Source organism: Silurus meridionalis, chromosome 1, assembly GCF_014805685.1.
Source record: "Silurus meridionalis isolate SWU-2019-XX chromosome 1, ASM1480568v1, whole genome shotgun sequence".
NCBI lineage: Eukaryota > Metazoa > Chordata > Actinopteri > Siluriformes > Siluridae > Silurus > Silurus meridionalis.
The window spans coordinates 545,001-562,500 of record NC_060884.1 but is presented as its reverse complement, the minus strand read 5'-3'; the positions used below and the strand labels follow the sequence as shown (position 1 = coordinate 562,500).

The 17,500-nt window shown below is 37.3% G+C and overlaps 3 protein-coding genes across 5 annotated transcripts in view; all 3 read right to left on the bottom strand.

The window, feature by feature from the left end:
- Window positions 1-1,201, bottom strand: part of LOC124384908 — a 2,204-nt gene extending 1,003 nt beyond the window's left edge. Inside the window, exons 1-2 of the mRNA XM_046847901.1 lie at window positions 1,066-1,201; window positions 180-491 (exon numbers count right to left, since the gene is read on the bottom strand). Coding sequence (XP_046703857.1) covers window positions 180-491; window positions 1,066-1,147 — 394 coding nt within the window. The 5' untranslated portion in view covers window positions 1,148-1,201. The remainder of the gene's footprint in view (window positions 1-179; window positions 492-1,065) is intronic.
- Window positions 1,202-3,935: 2,734 nt separating this feature from the next.
- On the bottom strand, window positions 3,936-11,340 carry LOC124384915. 2 transcript variants are annotated; one of them, XM_046847908.1, is made up of 9 exons: window positions 11,282-11,340; window positions 9,779-9,887; window positions 7,963-8,073; window positions 7,019-7,327; window positions 6,860-6,895; window positions 5,800-5,916; window positions 5,341-5,373; window positions 4,976-5,014; window positions 3,936-4,626 (listed from the first exon to the last, which is right to left on the bottom strand). In XM_046847908.1, the coding sequence occupies exons 3-9, from the start codon at window positions 8,027-8,029 to the stop codon at window positions 4,544-4,546; spliced, it is 684 nt and encodes a 227-aa protein (XP_046703864.1). In that variant the 5' UTR covers window positions 8,030-8,073; window positions 9,779-9,887; window positions 11,282-11,340; the 3' UTR covers window positions 3,936-4,543. The 2 variants fall into 2 exon arrangements, with proteins under 2 accessions (XP_046703864.1, XP_046703872.1); XM_046847916.1 differs by lacking the exon at window positions 11,282-11,340 and having other exon boundaries at window positions 5,800-5,913; window positions 9,779-9,916.
- Window positions 11,341-11,722: 382 nt separating this feature from the next.
- LOC124384894 (butyrophilin subfamily 1 member A1-like) overlaps window positions 11,723-17,500 on the bottom strand; it is a 12,279-nt gene continuing 6,501 nt past the window's right edge. Inside the window, exons 6-8 of one of the 2 annotated variants that reach the window (XM_046847892.1) lie at window positions 15,007-15,038; window positions 14,558-14,599; window positions 11,723-13,347 (exon numbers count right to left, since the gene is read on the bottom strand). In XM_046847892.1, coding sequence (XP_046703848.1) covers window positions 15,007-15,038 — 32 coding nt within the window. In that variant the 3' untranslated portion in view covers window positions 11,723-13,347; window positions 14,558-14,599. The remainder of the gene's footprint in view (window positions 13,348-14,557; window positions 14,600-15,006; window positions 15,039-17,500) is intronic. The other variant, XM_046847884.1, reaches the window with a different exon arrangement.

The window sequence follows — 17,500 nt, the reverse complement described above, 5'->3', positions numbered from 1 at the left end:
GCGGGCCGGACAGGGACGTACAAAGGGCTGGATGTGGCCCACGGGCCGTAGTTTGTCCAGGTCTGCATTAAAATGTCACATGGTACAAAAATCCAAACATCTCATCAAGTCACATAAATAACAGTGAAGTTTGGATTCTGAAGTGACAGAATGTGAAGGAGGATTTTTCTCTCTCTTACCTGTGACACTGATTGTGAATTTTATTAGATCTTCACCCAGGCTGGTCCTGATGTCATATTCATATTCACCTTCATCTGAGATGGCAGTGTTCTGAAGCTGTAATGATGAACCACCTAGAACTTTAAATCGTGGGTCTCCTGCGATTGTGTTCTCGTGTGGTTGGTATATGAAACAGGGTTTTTCCTCTTCAAGCCGCTTTAAAACCACTGTGTTAATAGAAACAGGCTTTTTCTGAGACTCGATGCTGCACGGGATGTTTGTGTTCTGACTGATGACTCCTACTGCAGACTCACATTTCAGTTTAAACAGAGCTGAAAATGAAAATCAATCAGGGCATCAAATATCAAAGGATCTACCAAGAAACCAACAGTATCTCCAAAACCAAAAATCTCTAAAAAGTGTATGAATTCTATCATATCTGGCTTTTTGGGAAATGGTTCCCCCTATTCAACTCCACCTACTAAGTGATGAAGCTTTTATAGAGAACATTTCAGCTTAACTTGAAGTTCATGTTGGTATTATTCTCCATTTTAAACTTGGCTTTATTGTGTGGTCATGAGGGAACATTCTCTTATACTTCATACTCACAAAAAGCACAAAACCTGATGATCTAACAGCGTTTAACACGTCACACTAATGAGGCAATGTAAAGAAAAATAAAGCATTTTCTACATTTCTGCTTAAGTAAAGAAAAATGAGGTGTTTGATATGATGAACGTTTGTCTTTAAATATATCAATATTCTCTGGTAGACAGCAACATTTTACTGTCTTTACTCACATACCAACATTTTTCTGTAACATCTTGAGATTCTGTTCCTCTTTTTTTAAAGACGTGTTATGTTTAAACCGCAACAATTTAACATTCAGTGTAATATCACACTTACTGTCAGCTGACTTTCCAAAACCTACAGACATCAACACAAAGAACAGAAGATTGTTTCTGCACCAAAGAGGATTTAATGCCATTTTGATCGTTTTTGAAGAGGAGAAACATGTGCTTTATTTCCCCTGAGAGGGGGCAGAGTGTAAAACGAAAGTCACATCAGGTAAAGGAAATAGACAGATGTGCTGTGTTGACAGTAAGCACCTCCTCTATGTGATCTGTGCTCAGAATATTCACTTCAATTTCATATCACTTTTCCATACACTTACAGTCCACTTTATTAGATACTTTCAAGATCTTCAGTTAATGTTCACCTCAAACATCATGGAAATGCTGAAGCTTTAACCGTGTCATGGTGTTGTGGTGTTTGTTAACTGTTAACCTTCAGTTGTTGCTATTGATAGAAATTTATTTCAGATTTTCTGAAATAAACTGCAAATTTCCCTGGATTGGGTCCTTAAACTAGTCCAGTTGTGAACACATTCAGCGCAGCATGTGACGCCTTCAAACAGAAAATATTCATACTGTAGTTAATACCTGAACAGTTCATTTGTTCATTTTTAATACATTTGCAAATATGAGTTTATATTACAATTTGTTTATTTGTTTACTTGAACCAGTTTAACTGTGCATCAGAAGGTCATGGGTTCGAATCCCAGCACTGCCAGGTTGCCACTGGGCCTGTAAATAAACTACAGTATAGTGAAGTAAAGTTTAATAGATTCATTTTATTTTATATTTTTAATATTGATATTTAGTTTGTAGTAAAATATACTTCAGTTCATGTACTCATGCAGGTATTACTGTAGTATTATTATTATAGCACAGCGTAAAAACGTCTTTTGAAGCTGAACGTTCCTTATATAGTCACAGATACTTGTCTTCTTTAAATAAACATTTCTCTCTGCTCTTTACACTGTGGTTAAAACCTGTGTGTGAGTCACCATATAACACCGACATGGGCTGAGAAACTCATATATGAGCTGTTGGATCTCACACGCTTCTCCTGGCCTGCTTTTGTTTCCGGTTTGATGATTTAAACGTCTCAGGGTACAAGTTTGGAAATGATGTAATGACCAGAACTTTGTGCCCTCCCTTTAAATTAAATAAAGAAACCAGAGAATAAATGAAAACAGGTTAGCAAAATATTTGTGTGTGTGTGTGTGTGTGTGTGTGTGTGTGTGTGTGTGTGTGTGTGTGTGTGTGTGTGTGTTTGGTGTATCCACAAACTCTTTCCCTTCACTCCTCACCTTCCCCCATCCACAACTCAGAGTCCTGTTTGACACAAACATAAAACATAATACAAACATAATACTGTTTGGGAAAAAGAGACTGCACTAAATGACTGGACTCGAGTGGGAGATGATTGTATACTTTAACTGAGGTCTGGGCGGCAGTGCGGCAAAGTGGTGAGCAGTGTGGCCTCACAACTGACCTCCTGGGCTGAGGGTTTGTGTCCTGACTTCATGTGTGTGTGTGTGTGTGTGTGTGTGTGTGTGTGTGTGGAGTTTCCATTTCCTCCCTGTGCTTGGTGGGTTTTCTCCTAAGGTTCCCCCCACAGTCCAATACCAGGCTAACTGACATTTCCAAACTGCCCAGAGTGAGTGTGTGTATGTGTTTGTGTTTATGTGATGGATTGCCACCCTGGTCAGGGTGTACCTGGCTGTGGCTCTGGACCCGCTGTAGAATAAGCACTGTAGTGAGTTACAGAATAAATCAGATCCAATATCTGTAACTTCTTTAATAATTGCTTTATTTTTTGTGTTATATTTATTTATCGTGTTGGTAGAAATGTTGTATCAAAGTGGCTCACTGTCGCCACCTGCTGGTGGAAAAGGTGTGTGTAGATTACTTTTCAATGTTTTCAATGCAATTATTGTAAAAGGTTTTTGATTAGTTGGTGTTTCCCCTAAAATTCATGCATTTCCTCATTCTGCGTTGATCAGCTGGTTTTGTTTAAGGCATATAAAGTGACATTACAGGGAGACTACCATATTTTCGAAATGTTTATGTGTAAAATGCACAATAAAATCAACTGATCTGGTGACGTCTCTCTTATATTTCATACAATTTGACTGTTTTGGCTTTTTTTTGGGAGGCAAGTTTCTTATTTTGGGTTTGTTTTTGCGAGATCTGGCAACACTGCTATGGAGTTACATAAGACAGTTCATATTAGTAACAAGCTGCTGAAGGAGCAAAGAACATGTCCATGATGAACTTACAACATGAACTTCCAGAAACTGATGTCCTGGTTCTGTTCTGTACTGTTCTGTGCTGTTCTGTACTGTTCTGTGCTGTTCTTTACTGTACTGTTCTGTACTGTTCTTTACTGTACTGTTCTGTACTGTGCTGTTCTGTACTGTTCTGTTCTGTACTGTTCTGTACTGTTCTGTGCTGTTCTTTACTGTTCTGTACTGTTCTGTGCTGTTCTGTACTGTGCTGTTCTTTACTGTTCTGTACTGTTCTGTTCTGTACTGTTCTGTGCTTCAATGTTTGTTAAACTGTTCTCTAAAGTTCGCTTGTAGTAAATAAAGCTCGCTATATTTCCAGAACGCTGTGTGTTTCAGACATTTCCTGGTTTAAATACATCCAAAAGAAACAGTGCAAATAAACAAAAGTTTCATTTCTGAAGCTCACAGACGTCCAAAATGTGAGACCAAAACCAGGTCAGAGAGCAGGTGGAGGTCAGGCGATGTGCAGAGAGCAGAAACTGAGCTGGACCAAGAACAAACCTGAGGAAACCAGACACTAGAACAAAACCAGAGACACTGAGACCAAACACGAGGCTTAGAGAAGTTACTTACAGATTCTTAAATCATCTTCATAATATTGTAAATATTTTATTAAAAAAAGAAGTGCGTTACAGGTTTTTCGACTGAAGAAAAATATTTGAGATAAAAAAAATACCATTATACAGTCATCTTTTTTACAGTAAAATATTCTGTATATATATATATAATACAAAATAAAATACATGTAACTGCTGAGTAAACTGTAAAACACTGTTTTGTGGGTCTGATGGTGAATGCTGGTGTTATGAATTTCTTAATGAACGTCTTTAAGTATGAAGTTTATTTAAGCCATATCTGAGCTACTTCTACCAGGAGGTTACGACTCGAAGACTTCCAAAAAGAGTTATGATTATGTTTAGAATGAACCCAGATCAACTCAGATCAGTACAGGAAACAAATAATACCATTAAAAAGCACCTTTAAACATAAAAACCTTTTCTTTATACTTCAAAAACAAAAAACCTCCACACACTAAACTTTATATTATTGATCATTAATGTTTATCTACAGAATAACAGCATCCCACTCAGGAAACAAAGCTCCGATATTAAAACTGTGTGACAGATACGAGCATCCTGTCTTATCATCACATCTATAAACTTCTATAAAGAGAAAGAATTTTAAAAGAAGATGTGATGATTGTGTCTGTAAACTCAGCGTCATGTAATAAAGCTTTTACAGAACGATTCATAAAATCAGACGAGACTCTGTCACATTCTCTTCAGGCATCAGCTGCTTCTTATATGGATTATTAACAGGTTCATTCAGTGCTGAAAAACAAACAACAACAAGATCAAACTTTACAAAGCACATTTTTACAAACATTTTCTACAAAATATCATTTAGTAGAATTTAATAGATGTTTATTAAATAAATCCTGCTTAATAAACTCTTCACACTTTACTCTAAATCAAACCAGTGTGATCAAATTCTGTTCAGCTGCTGCAGATATAATAGAAATAATAGAGTTTATAGCTTTTGAACAAGGAGTTGTTGCTCCACTTTATATGAAAACCACAGAAATATTTCCATCATAGAAGAAAAGGAGAATAAATGACTGTATTTCAGATTTTGCAATTGTGTCTGATTTTAGTGAACCGTTAGGAATCTGAAGTGTACCGAATTTCTCATCAACATCAGCAGGTTTAGAGAAGTTCCCTGGAAAAAAGAAATATATGAGACATTTCTGTCAGAAACACGGCCCAATACAAGATAAATAAATACAAGACTTCATACAAGAGAAAAGTAGAAAATACAGAAATTTCTTTATGTTGTCATTTTACAAACACTTTAGTAAAAATAGAGAGAGTGTGTGTGTGTGTGTGTGTGTGTGTGTGTGTGTGTGTGTGTGTGTGTGTGTGTGTGTGGGAAAGAGAGAATGTAAAGAAATATCAGTGTCCATGTTCTGGGAACACACACACACACACACACACACACACACACACACACACACACACACACACACACACACAGAGAGCTCTTACAGGGTAATTCCATAGACTTTGCTTTTCTTAACGCTGTAAAAAACAAGCACATACATCACATTACTAAAGTTTCTCTCAGGCTGGAAATCTCTGATCTTTGTACTTAAATACACACTCAGTGTGAAATTAGAGAACACACACACACACACACACACACACACACACACACACACACACACCCACACACACACACACACACCACACACACACACACACACACACACACACACACACACACACACACACACCTCACCATGGACTTTCACTTCTATATTATATTCATTTTCTTCTGCATCTATTTACATGGTAATAAACATTAAAGATGAAACACACATGGAATCGTCTTCCTCTATTGCAGTTTGGATGTAAATGGAATGTTCTGTGTCTCTTTGTATCTCAGCACAGTGAGAAGTTTCATTTCATAATTATTTAAAGTTAAAAAGAAACTTCAGTACTTACAGTGCAGGTACTTTCGTGTGAACCAGAGAACTACCAGGAGTATGATGATGAGACACCCAATCACCACCACGACAATAATGATGGTCCATGTAACACTGATTTCAGTTTTATGATCTTCTTTATGATGTTTACCATAAAAGTAAAAATGTATTTATTAATCTGGTTACAACTAAATTGTATGCACAAAAACATAAAGATGTTCAGTCAATAACACATGAAGGTCGAATGATCTGGAAAACGATCACAGTGCATCCAGATAGAATCCAATTTTACAGTCTGATACTACAATCATTCACAAGAATCTGCACTCAGTGAAATCAGAATTCTAGAAACATCTGTACATTAGTCCATAAGTATTCAGACACTTCACACCAACACTTGAAAATGAGCTCAGGTGCCTCCCATTTCTCCTGATCATTACTGAGATGTTTCTGCTCCTTGACTGGAGTCTACTTGTGGAGAAGGTTGGAGCTTGGACATGATTTAATGAGTTGGAAAGACACACACGTCTCTGTAGAAGGTCTCACAGCTGACAATGCAGATCAGAGCAAAAACCAAACCATGAGGTCAAAGTTCCAGAAGGACAACCATCACTGCAGCTCGCTAACAATCTAGGCTTCATGGCAGAGTGGATAGATGGAAACTTCTAATTGCAAAACCCATGGAAGCACCTGGAGGACTCTCAGACTGTGAGGAACAAGATTCTCTGGTATGATGAAACCAGGATTGAACTGTTTGACTCCAGTTCTAAAAGATACTGAGTAAAGTGTCTGAATACTTATGGACATGTGAGATTCAGCGTTTTTATTGTAATAAATGTACAAATGTTTCTAGAATTCTGTTTTCACTCCATCATTATGGAGAACTGAGTGCAGATTCATTAGAAAGAAAATGGATGTGAATGATTGTAGTATCAGATTGTAAAGCTGGTGAAAGTGATTTGTCTCTGAATGCAGTGTATAAAACACAATTTTACAAAATGATAACTTTCAGGAATATTGTCAAATTACTACGAGACAATAATAATAATAATAATAATAATAATAATAATAATAATCACCTTTTCTCTCCAGGTATAAGTTGCTCCCTCCTTCTTCTTGATATTTGTTGAACGAAGTAGAAGTACAAAAATACAAACATCTCATCAAGTCACATAAATAACAGTGAAGTTTGGATTCTGAAGTGACAGAATGTGAAGGAGGATTTTTCTCTCTCTTACCTGTGACACTGATTGTGAATTTCATTGTATCCCAGCCCACAGTGGTGCTGATGAAATATTTATATGCACCTTCATCTGAGATGGCAGTGTTCTGAAGCTGTAATGATGAACCACCTAGAACTTTAAATCGTGGGTCTCCTGTGATTGTGTTCTCGTGTGGTTGGTATATGAAACAGGGTTTTTTCTCTCCAATCCGCTTTATAAACACTGTGCGAATAACAGACTTATACCGAGAGTCAATGCTGCACGGGATGTTTGTGTTCTGACTGATGACTCCTACTGCAGACTCACATTTCAGTTTTAACAGACCTGATGAAGAAAAAGAAATATGATTTAATAAAAACACACCAGAAATGTATCATCAATCAGGCAACAGCTCAACATTATCCCTAATCCACTAACCCCAGGACAGTGTGCATTACTGTGAACTTTATTATAAATTGTCATGCAGCGATGAACGGAGGCGAAAGCCGGAGTATAAATCGCTGTATGTTTAATGACGAGAGAGAGAGAGAGAGAGAGAATAAGAGAGAGAGAGAGAGAGAGAGTTATACACAAACACACACACTGCAGTCCATAGAAACCCAAAGAGTGAGAGAGAGATATCTGTGGTAAGCCCTTTGGGAGGAAGTGTAGTAGTAGAGAGAGTGTGGAGTCCAAAACAGAAGGAAAGCGAAGGAATACGCATATCAACAAACATATACGAACAGTAACGGACGGAGAGTGAGTGTGAGTGAGGGGTGTATTTATGTGCTGGGGATGAGTGAGTAATGAGTCCCAGGTGTGTACAATTGAAGCCGGGAGCTTCAGAGAAAGCGGAGGCATGACAGCCGCCAAAGGGGGCATGGCAGGTGGATTCCTGACATAAATAACTTTATATAAGTTATTAAATTGATTCTTTTATTCACATTTGATGATAAAACATAAAATAATATTTTACTTACTCGCAAAAGAATTTCCAGTGTGTACAGAAAACATCAACCCAAAGAACAGGAGAGCCACTGAAGCCATGTGTCCACGTTAACGCCAGGAGACTTTACATCAAGAAGATCAGCCTGAAACACAAACAAAATATTTTACTGACCCTGAAGTTTACATTTACAGTCCGAGCAGAAAAATCCAGTTCTAAATCAATTACATCAAATCCATAAACAGAGAAAATACAAGTGTAGTTGTGTTTGGATCCATAACTGATGTTTTAATTTACTTGATTTATTGACTCATTTGTTTGTTTGAGTTGCTTTGAGTTTATGAACTTTATTTTTAATAGAGAAAATCATAAATAAAGATTAATGAAGAACACAAAATCCTGCCGTTTATCGCCTGCAATGTCTCTGTAATGTCTCTGTATTGTCTCTGTATTGTCTCTGCAACATCTCTGCAACGTCTCTGTAACGTCTCTGTAATGTCTCTGTAATGTCTTTGTATTGTCTCTGTATTGTCTCTGTAACGTCTCTGTAAAGCAGGGGGGGGCAATTAATTTTTACAGGGGCCACACCAACGATAATATTTTAGGGATGCACTGAAATGAAAATTCCTGTCTGAAACCAAAAACCGAAAGAAAAGATTGTCAATTATTAGAAGCATTGTATTTGTGGCTATGAGTGCGTACTAACCTCACTAAAATCACTGCACTGCAGTTCAAAGAATAAATCAATTACAAAAGTGTTTTATTTATCATTATAAATTATTGTTATTTATTTGTTACCATTCATAGTATTGACAGACAGACAGCAGTCAATTATTATTAGCAGCGGATCTGTTAAAGGAAAATAATTGACTGCTGAACGTTTGGAAGCTCATTCAAGTGAATGGAACGTTCTAATGTACAGCATTAAGAAGAGCCTGTAATAAGTAATATTATAATATAATCATTATTGATTATTATCATGTTCGGGATCCACGGGGAATGTTTTAAAGATCAACCCGTCGATCCACTGGAGACCACTGATCTAAACAATGAAGTCTAGAAGTTTTTGTGTGATGCCTTTTTCCTCGGCACATCACTGCAAAACTTTCCTGCCTTTTCAAAAACGTCCTCTACAGACGGAGTGCGCATGCGCGAATTCACTTTACTTTTCTGCGTCGCGTTCTTCTCATATTTAGAAGGAAATCGGGATGTTTGGATTTCAGGTGATAAATTAAACCCGACGTGGAGAAACAGATACACCCCCCTCTTGAACTTGCATATTTGGCAAATCGCTCTCCGTGGGTCTTTCTCTGAGATATTGAAATAAGTCCACACCGGAGACATGTTGCTCTGATCCAGATATCCGTGTGCTGCTGCGCTTTTTATTGCGTCATTACATTTGTGTTTCTGCGTGTTGTTTCGGTGATTTTGGTTTTTCAGCCGAATTTTCAGTGCATCCCTGTAATTAATGATTGTCCTCACGCGGGCCGGACAGGGACGTACAAAGGGCCGGATGTGGCCCGCGGGCCGTAGTTTGTCCAGGTCTGCATTAATGTCTCTGTAATGTCTCTGTAATGTCTCCACCCCACACTTTGATAGACACTAGTATAATGGGCGTTGAGCAGAACTAGTTGCAGGTCCCGAAGTTCTACCACTAGGTGTAAAGTCAACATATAACATATAATAATAATATAATAACTTTATGGAGTTACAAAAGAGAACACACCCAGAACCCGCACAGAACCCAGACACACACAGAACCCGCACAGAACCCGTCTAGAAAACGGAAAGAACACGGGGAGGAAACGGAAACACCCAGATTCCGTCCAGATTCCGTCCAGAACCCGCACCTGACGTGTGCCGCTGAAGTCTGTATGATGTGTCCTGGGTTTCTAACACACTCTGTTCTCCTGGCCCGGTTCTGGGGGTTCGGTTTGCAGTGTCCGGTACACTACAGCTCTGGATCAAAAACGAAAGCTTCAGAGAAGGAATTGTAGGGATTGGGGCGGGTCGAGTGCAGAAATAAAGAAAATGTCATGTTGTTTATTTCTGCACTCACCCCGCCCCAATCCCTACAACACATGATAGTGCATCAGGCAGACAATTCTCATCTCATCTCATCTCATCTCATCTCATCTCATGACAACTGTTACTGTTTCCATCCACAATAAAAGCAGATTCCAAAACTGTAATTTGTAATTAATTACTATTTAAACTTTTATGAAACTTTTCACAAAATCCTCCTTTATTACTGCACTTTATAATAAACTCAAACCACAGCAGGAGAGTTTCCTTCAGGGAGGAAACTGAGTCTCCATGAAGACACTGAAAATCTAAAGTTCTGAGAAAATCTTCATTTTATTCAACAACCAGAGGGTTTAGTTTTTACTGCAGATTTTAATCATTTTACTTTTTATTATTATTTATATATTTTTGATTAGTGTTTTATTATCAGGTAAATCATTTCACAAACTTTCCTTCTGTTCTGCCAAAAACACAATCACTGACTTTTGTTTAAATGTAGTTTTTCTTTCTCATGAAAATGTTTTGAATCACATTTCAGCCTTCACACTAAAGAAGTCTGAGGCCTTCAGGATCATCTCGAGTCTGTAAACTGCACAAACTCAAATCTCTTCATGTGAATTTAATCACTGTTTCTTTCGTTCCACAGCAGCTGACGGAGGAGAAGAAACTGATCTGATCACAGATACACTTATAAAGATCTTTACAAGACGGTGTTTTTGATAAAAGCTGGACATGGTGGAGAAAGTTCACCAAAACAGTTCAAAACAGTTTCATGAACCGTTTCTACTTTTGTGTTTTCTTTCCTGTAAAATTTACACAAAAACTCAAAAATTGCCTTCATCTGAAATCCCCAGGAAAACCACAATGTGCAGAAACATTACAGAGAACCGCAGGAACCCCGGGTGATGTGAGGAGGTGAATATCGATGCTTCTGCTAGAGATGATGTATGTGGAGGTGCAGTTGTGTTGAATTGTGTTCATTGTGTTTCTTGCTTTAGTGATGACATTCATTCTGACTGTATAAGATTCTGTGTGTGATTTGATACTGTAAAATCTCTGTAAGTTGTAATGTGAAATGTGTAATGTGTGTGATGTGAAGGAGGTCAGAATAAAGATGATTTTTCTTATCAGTGTTTCTTTACAGTGAAACTTCAGAAACCCACAAAGTTTCTGAAAAATGTGTTTAATTTGGTATTGATGTGTGTGTTGTTATGTTTAGGTTTTAACACTAGATGGCAGCATTCGCACTCCACAGTTCACACTTGTGTACACATTCAGCAGCTTTTTGTTGAAACGCTCATATGGGGTTCATTTCTCAGCTTCCTTACCGTCAGGTTTGGGTTAAAACTGCTGCTTCCTCATTTTACCGTCAGGTTTGGGTTAAAACTGCTGCTTCCTCATTTTACCTGTCGAGAAAATCGAGAAAAAGTAAAAATGATCCAGGAAAGTTATGTCGACTTTTATTTTCTAATACGTTACAATACTGACAAACAAAACACTCCTAAACTCTTCATGTCATTTATTTCTGGCTGTTATTAAATATAATACAGTTTGACAGTTAAATATAATATACACCATCTAATAAAAACACTATACTGTTGATATGTCAGGATTATGTGATGTTTTCTCTCTGTGTCTCCATCTGACCTGATTCTGCTCCACTTTCCTTATATGGTCACAACTTCCTGTCTTCATTAATTGATCATTCCCATTGTGTGTGTGTGTGTGTGTGTGTGTGCACATGACATTTCCCACACCTCCAACTCCACTCAGTTTAGTACATTTTTATTTGTTTTTATTTTACAGTAAAAATACAAAAATACACACAAAAACACAGGTTTGTGTAAATCAGAAGTAAGAGTGATAAACAGTAAATTAAACACCATGGCATATAAAAGGGTGGTGTTTGATACAGAATGAGCTGCATGTGTAATATAGTGCAAAAACAGACTTAAAAGTCACAGAACAGTGAAAACAAGATTTTTCATTCAGTGTTTATGTGACATTATTTTTCTGTATTATAGATTTTTCAAACAGTAATTAAACAGTTATTTAAGAAAAATTATTTTCAGTCCAGAAGCAGCATAATGAAAATAGAGAAAAAAAATCTAGATTTTAGTTAGATTTTTAGTGATTTCTAGAAATATCTCCCGAAACCTGATTTCACCTGAGTCTGATTTCACTCTTGCAGGTTTTTCTCTCACACTGATCTGATTCTGCACACACTAATAAACACAATGAATTCAAACTGTTTCTTTAGATTTATTTTAAAGTGAAATTTACTGCACTCTAAAATCTCCTGAGGGCATTTATTTTACAGTAAAGGGCCGTGCCAGGGGGCCCATGTAGGCTTCATCCTTCTGAGTTTAATACCGGTCCCATCCAGCAGGGGGCTCAGTCTTTAGTGCTCTAGTTCGGCTGCGTTATTTATTATATATATTTTTTTTATCTTTATTTATGTTTAAAAAATGTGTATTATTTATTGATTAATTTATTTACATTACAGCTTCTAGAATAGTAGCGTTTTTTCAGTGACGGCATTCTGGAGATTCTCTATGTACAGTTTTAAACTTTGGCCTTTTTATGGGCTGTAAAAAGTGCACAGGGTGTGTGTGTGTGTGTGTGTGTGGGTGTGTAAGATTGGGGCTGAGATAAAACTTGACATTATAATGTAAATAAAGCAGGTTTGATGCAGCAGCACCAGAGGCACGTCGCTGTTTTAGTGAACATGTAATGGAAGTTTCCTCATAGTATTCAATCTTTTTACATACTTAATCAATAATGTAACCTCAGACTCTGGAACAATGAGACACCTGTTAGTAGTTTCCTGGTGTATTATTCACCAGAGTGTGTTATTCAGCAAACACAGGAAGAAGATTATGGTTGTTATATGTGTGTACTACAGGAAAAACTTGTTACTGGAGAATTCAGCACACAGATAATCGTCTCGGCTCATTCTATCAGATTAACCAGAAAGGAAAAGAAATAAACACAAATTATACAACAAATACAACTGAGTTCAAACTAAACTTTCACTTTTTGTTTTTCCATCAGTCTGTATTTCTCCAAATCTCACACTGTGGAATTTTCCCAGTCTGTGGGAAAATGTTTCCTCCTTCCCCCATCCTGTCCCCCTGCACCCACCCCTTCCTACACAACACAATCTGTACTGGCCTTTAATGTCACATTAATATCTGCGCTAAAGAGTCGCATGACATTAAACAATAACTGGCTTGTTTTTGATACGAATGGAATCTATTTAGTCGAGAGTAAAGTTTTGCCGTGACTGAGCACCGCGTTATTGACTTCTGTATGTAATTTACATTGCACAAATGTTACACAGAGAAATCCTGTCTTCCATCAGCTGTTTCCTTATAAACACTTCCCTCCAGGCCTGAAAAACACACAATACAAAATAATCACACAACCAATATAAAACAACACACAATACACAAACTAATGAGTGTGTATATGTGTGTGTGTGTGTGTGTGTGTGTGTGTGTGTTAGTAATGTTATATACATTTCATTATATACAAATATTTAAATTATATGTTTGTATAAATGTGTTATATTACTACAGTATAGAATGAATAGCTTCTGACATATTATTAATATTATAATTATTAGTGAAGTATATTACATCATTTTATAATGTATTTAATATTAACATTTGTAAAAAAATGTATAGTTGCTTGTATTATTAATACACACACATATTTTGTATATATATATATATATATATATATATATATAGTAGTAATATAATAAACAGTAGTGTTTGTATTGCTACATTATTATTATTATTATTATTATTATTATGAAATGATATATGTATTAATAATGTTATTATATGTGTACAATGGATCTAAAAGGTACTAATATGAATCCTAATAATAATAATAATACTATAGTGTATTATGCGGTATATAATATGGCATATTATTCTATATATTGAGTTGAACTATAGTGTAGGATTAATAACATACTCATGTTCTGTAAATCAGATTTATAGAATATAGTTTATGATGTTTTGATAAACAAGTTGAAACAGTGACCTGTTTCCTGTTTTGCTCAGAGATTTAATCAGAGAAAATGAAATCTGCAGATAAAAATATCTTTAAAAAGAACAGAAAAGCATTCGAGTTCAGGGCTCACGTGTCGCCTCACGTGTCGCCTCACGTATTTAAACGTTTGATCAGATTTCTGGTTGTTTTAAATCAGTTTGTAACAGATTATTGATTCTTTATTAATGCACACATGAAACTGTCATTTTTAAAATAAAGCAAAGTGAAACTCAGGAATTTCCCCATTTGTGTCTAATCACATCCTGTCAGAGAGACACCGAGATCACACACACACACACACACACACACACACACACACACACACTGAAACACTAACTAGTATTAAAGTGCACAAGCAATACAAATAGTATTAAATTTAATTGTAAAGTAATTAAAGGTTAAAGTGTGTGTGTGTGTGTGTGTGTTTGTGTGTGTGTGTTTGTGTGTGTTGTTTTGTGTGTGTGTTTGTGTGTGTGTGTGTGTGTGTGTGTGTGTGTGTGTGTGTGTGTTAGTATTATTATCAGGAACATAAACAATACCTTCTTTCTCTTCATCATACTGAGGCTCTGAAGGCAGAGGGTCTGAAAAACACAGAACGGATGCGTTTAGTTTCGCTCTCAGTGACCAGACTGTAACAAGACGCCAGAAAAACTTTCACTTCTGGACTGATGCTTACGGGAGCAGAAAAGTCCAGGAATTTAAATTAAACCCAGAGAAGAAAAAGGAAACTGTTCATGTGGAAATTTGGTACGATCTCAGAAGACCAAATAAAAGAAAGAGAGAGAGAGAGAGAGAGAGAGAGAGAGGAGAGAGAGAGAGAGAGAGAGAGAGAGAGAGAGAGAGAGAGAGAGAGAGAGAGAGAGAGAGAGAGAGAGAGAGAGAGAGAGAGAGAGAGAGAGTGATGGGGGTGGATCTATTAATGTGTTCTGGAATGTAAGTTAGAGAATAAATTCAGCACCATAAAGATACAGTGTGAAAGTGAACGTACTCAGAATGGGAGAGCCGACGCTCGTCTTAACTCTGTGAAAACACAATTATATTTGAATGATTAGACGTCTCTCTCTCTCTCTCTCTCTCTCTCTCTCTCTCTCTCTCTCTCTCTCTCTCTCTCTCTCTCTCTCTCTCTCTCTCTCTCTCTCTCTCTCTCTCTCTCTCTCTCTCTCTCTCTCTCTCTCTCTCTCTCTCTCTCACTCTCTCTCTCTCTCTCTCTCTCTCTCTCTCTCTCTCTCTCTCTCTTTCTCTCTCTCTCTCTCCCTCTCTCTCTGAAGATCCTTCATTACAGTGCCCAGGTTTACACCCAGGATCAGTCTGGTCTTGTTTGGTGATTGTTGTGCAATGAGAGAAATGTGGTTATCATCATCATCATCATCATCATCATTTTCCCAGACGAGTTGCTTTACTGCTGGATAGAGGATTGTGATTGGCTGGAAGTTCAGGTGTGAATAGAGGATTGTGATTGGCTGGAAGGAGTTCAGGTGTGAATAGTGGATTGTGATTGGCTGGAAGTTCAGGTGTGAATAGTGGATTGTGATTGGCTGGAAGTTCAGGTGTGAATAGTGGATTGTGATTGGCTGGAAGTTCAGGTGTGAATAGAGGATTGTGATTGGCTGGAAGTTCAGGTGTGAATAGAGGATTGTGATTGGCTGGAAGTTCAGGTGTGAATAGTGGATTGTGATTGGCTGGAAGTTCAGGTGTGAATAGTGGATTGTGATTGGCTGGAAGTTCAGGTGTGAATAGAGGATTGTGATTGGCTGGAAGTTCAGGTGTGAATAGTGGATTGTGATTGGCTGGAAGTTCAGGTGTGAATAGTGGATTGTGATTGGCTGGAAGGAGTTCAGGTGTGAATAGAGGATTGTGATTGGCTGGAAGTTCAGGTGTGAATAGTGGATTATTGTGTTGTACACACTCACACTGAGGTTCTGATCCTAACAGCACTGGACACCAGGAAAAAATAAACTTCTGCATAAACGCACTATAACAGATTGTAACTACGGCGATTGTTCTGTCCGTCATCGTGCTAATCTCAGTGTATTGTTTAGCAATCAGTGTTTGGTGTACATCGTCTATGGAGAAAGACATTTAATGTATTCATGGATTAAGGGGTTTTTTTTTTCACCACAACAGTAAAATTGTTGTAACATGTCTTCTTGTTGTTTATCATATTTTTGAAGACTGTTTTTTTTTTTTTGCTATTGTGCGAAACTTGAATAAAGGAACCTGAGAAACCCAAGCAATCATGTGACCTTCTGCCAGGCCACAAGTTGAACTCATTTAAAGCTTTCAGTCTCAAACAAACTGCTTTAAAGAATGTGTGCTAATACTGCGTAATGATACATGCTGATCACATCTCAAAGATCTGCAAGTTCCTTTCTGATTTAATGATTAATCTCATGGACTCTGTTGCTTTTGCACACAACTTCATGGTGACTTGTTGTTCTTGGATCTGATTCAGATGTTTTTTGGACTGTTGCCTTTTTTGAATGCTGTGTTTATAAGGTCCATGTAATGAGACGTATAACATCAACAAAACGTGGAGTCTCTCATGCTCATGCTAGTTCATCTGATCATGAAAATCTAAAGCAGGCATCAGACATCATTCATCTGCGAGAGGGATTTCCACACAACTCTGTTTCACTGGGTAAAAGGGCATCACACTGACTATAAACAAGGTTGCCAGGTTCTTTGTACCTCAGCCTTGATGTGATTTTATACACTCAGACATCATTCTCTCCATAATCCCCATCAACCTTTACTACGTTACAGAAGAAACGATTGTCTGATACGTCATACACACTCTGTCCTTACTTATAGTTCCTGCCTCAACGTTATATTCAATTCTGATTGTTTTCTTATAAAAAACGAGACTTTTATCGCAACCTCTTCATTCAGAGTGTGGGGCAGTGTGATTCCTGTCCCAGTGGGTTTCGCTTGTTGTTGCAGTACCCATGTTTGACCACTAGGTAAATGCGGTAATATCAATGATAAATCCTAATAAAATTCTGAAAGAAAAGTGAATCAACATAACACCAGGTTCTATCTGTCACACAGCCACTAATTATTCACTCAGAAGAGTTCAGTCATATTTCAGCAGAACTTATGAACATCTGTAGAAGAATCTGTCCTTCACGTCTCCACCGTACCTGAGCTCCGAGTTTCATCACGCTCGAGAGGTTTTAAATAGGTCCAAACACGTACGTGACGCTACATGTTAGACTGGTCAGAGCTGTTTTAATGTGGAGAAAAACGGTAACGGTGATGATGAGGGTGATTCAGATACAAACACCAGTTCAACTGAACAAAACAATCGTAACATTTCTGGTTTTTTTCCATTCGCTTAAAAAGTTGGTTGAGCTGTGGGTCCATCCTACACGTTATAACTGATTATATACTTATATTTACTATATATATTTATTCATATGTAAATGTTTATTGTAGCTCTTTGTGTTTCAGTACACCAGATTGTTTACTTAAATTTTTAGTTC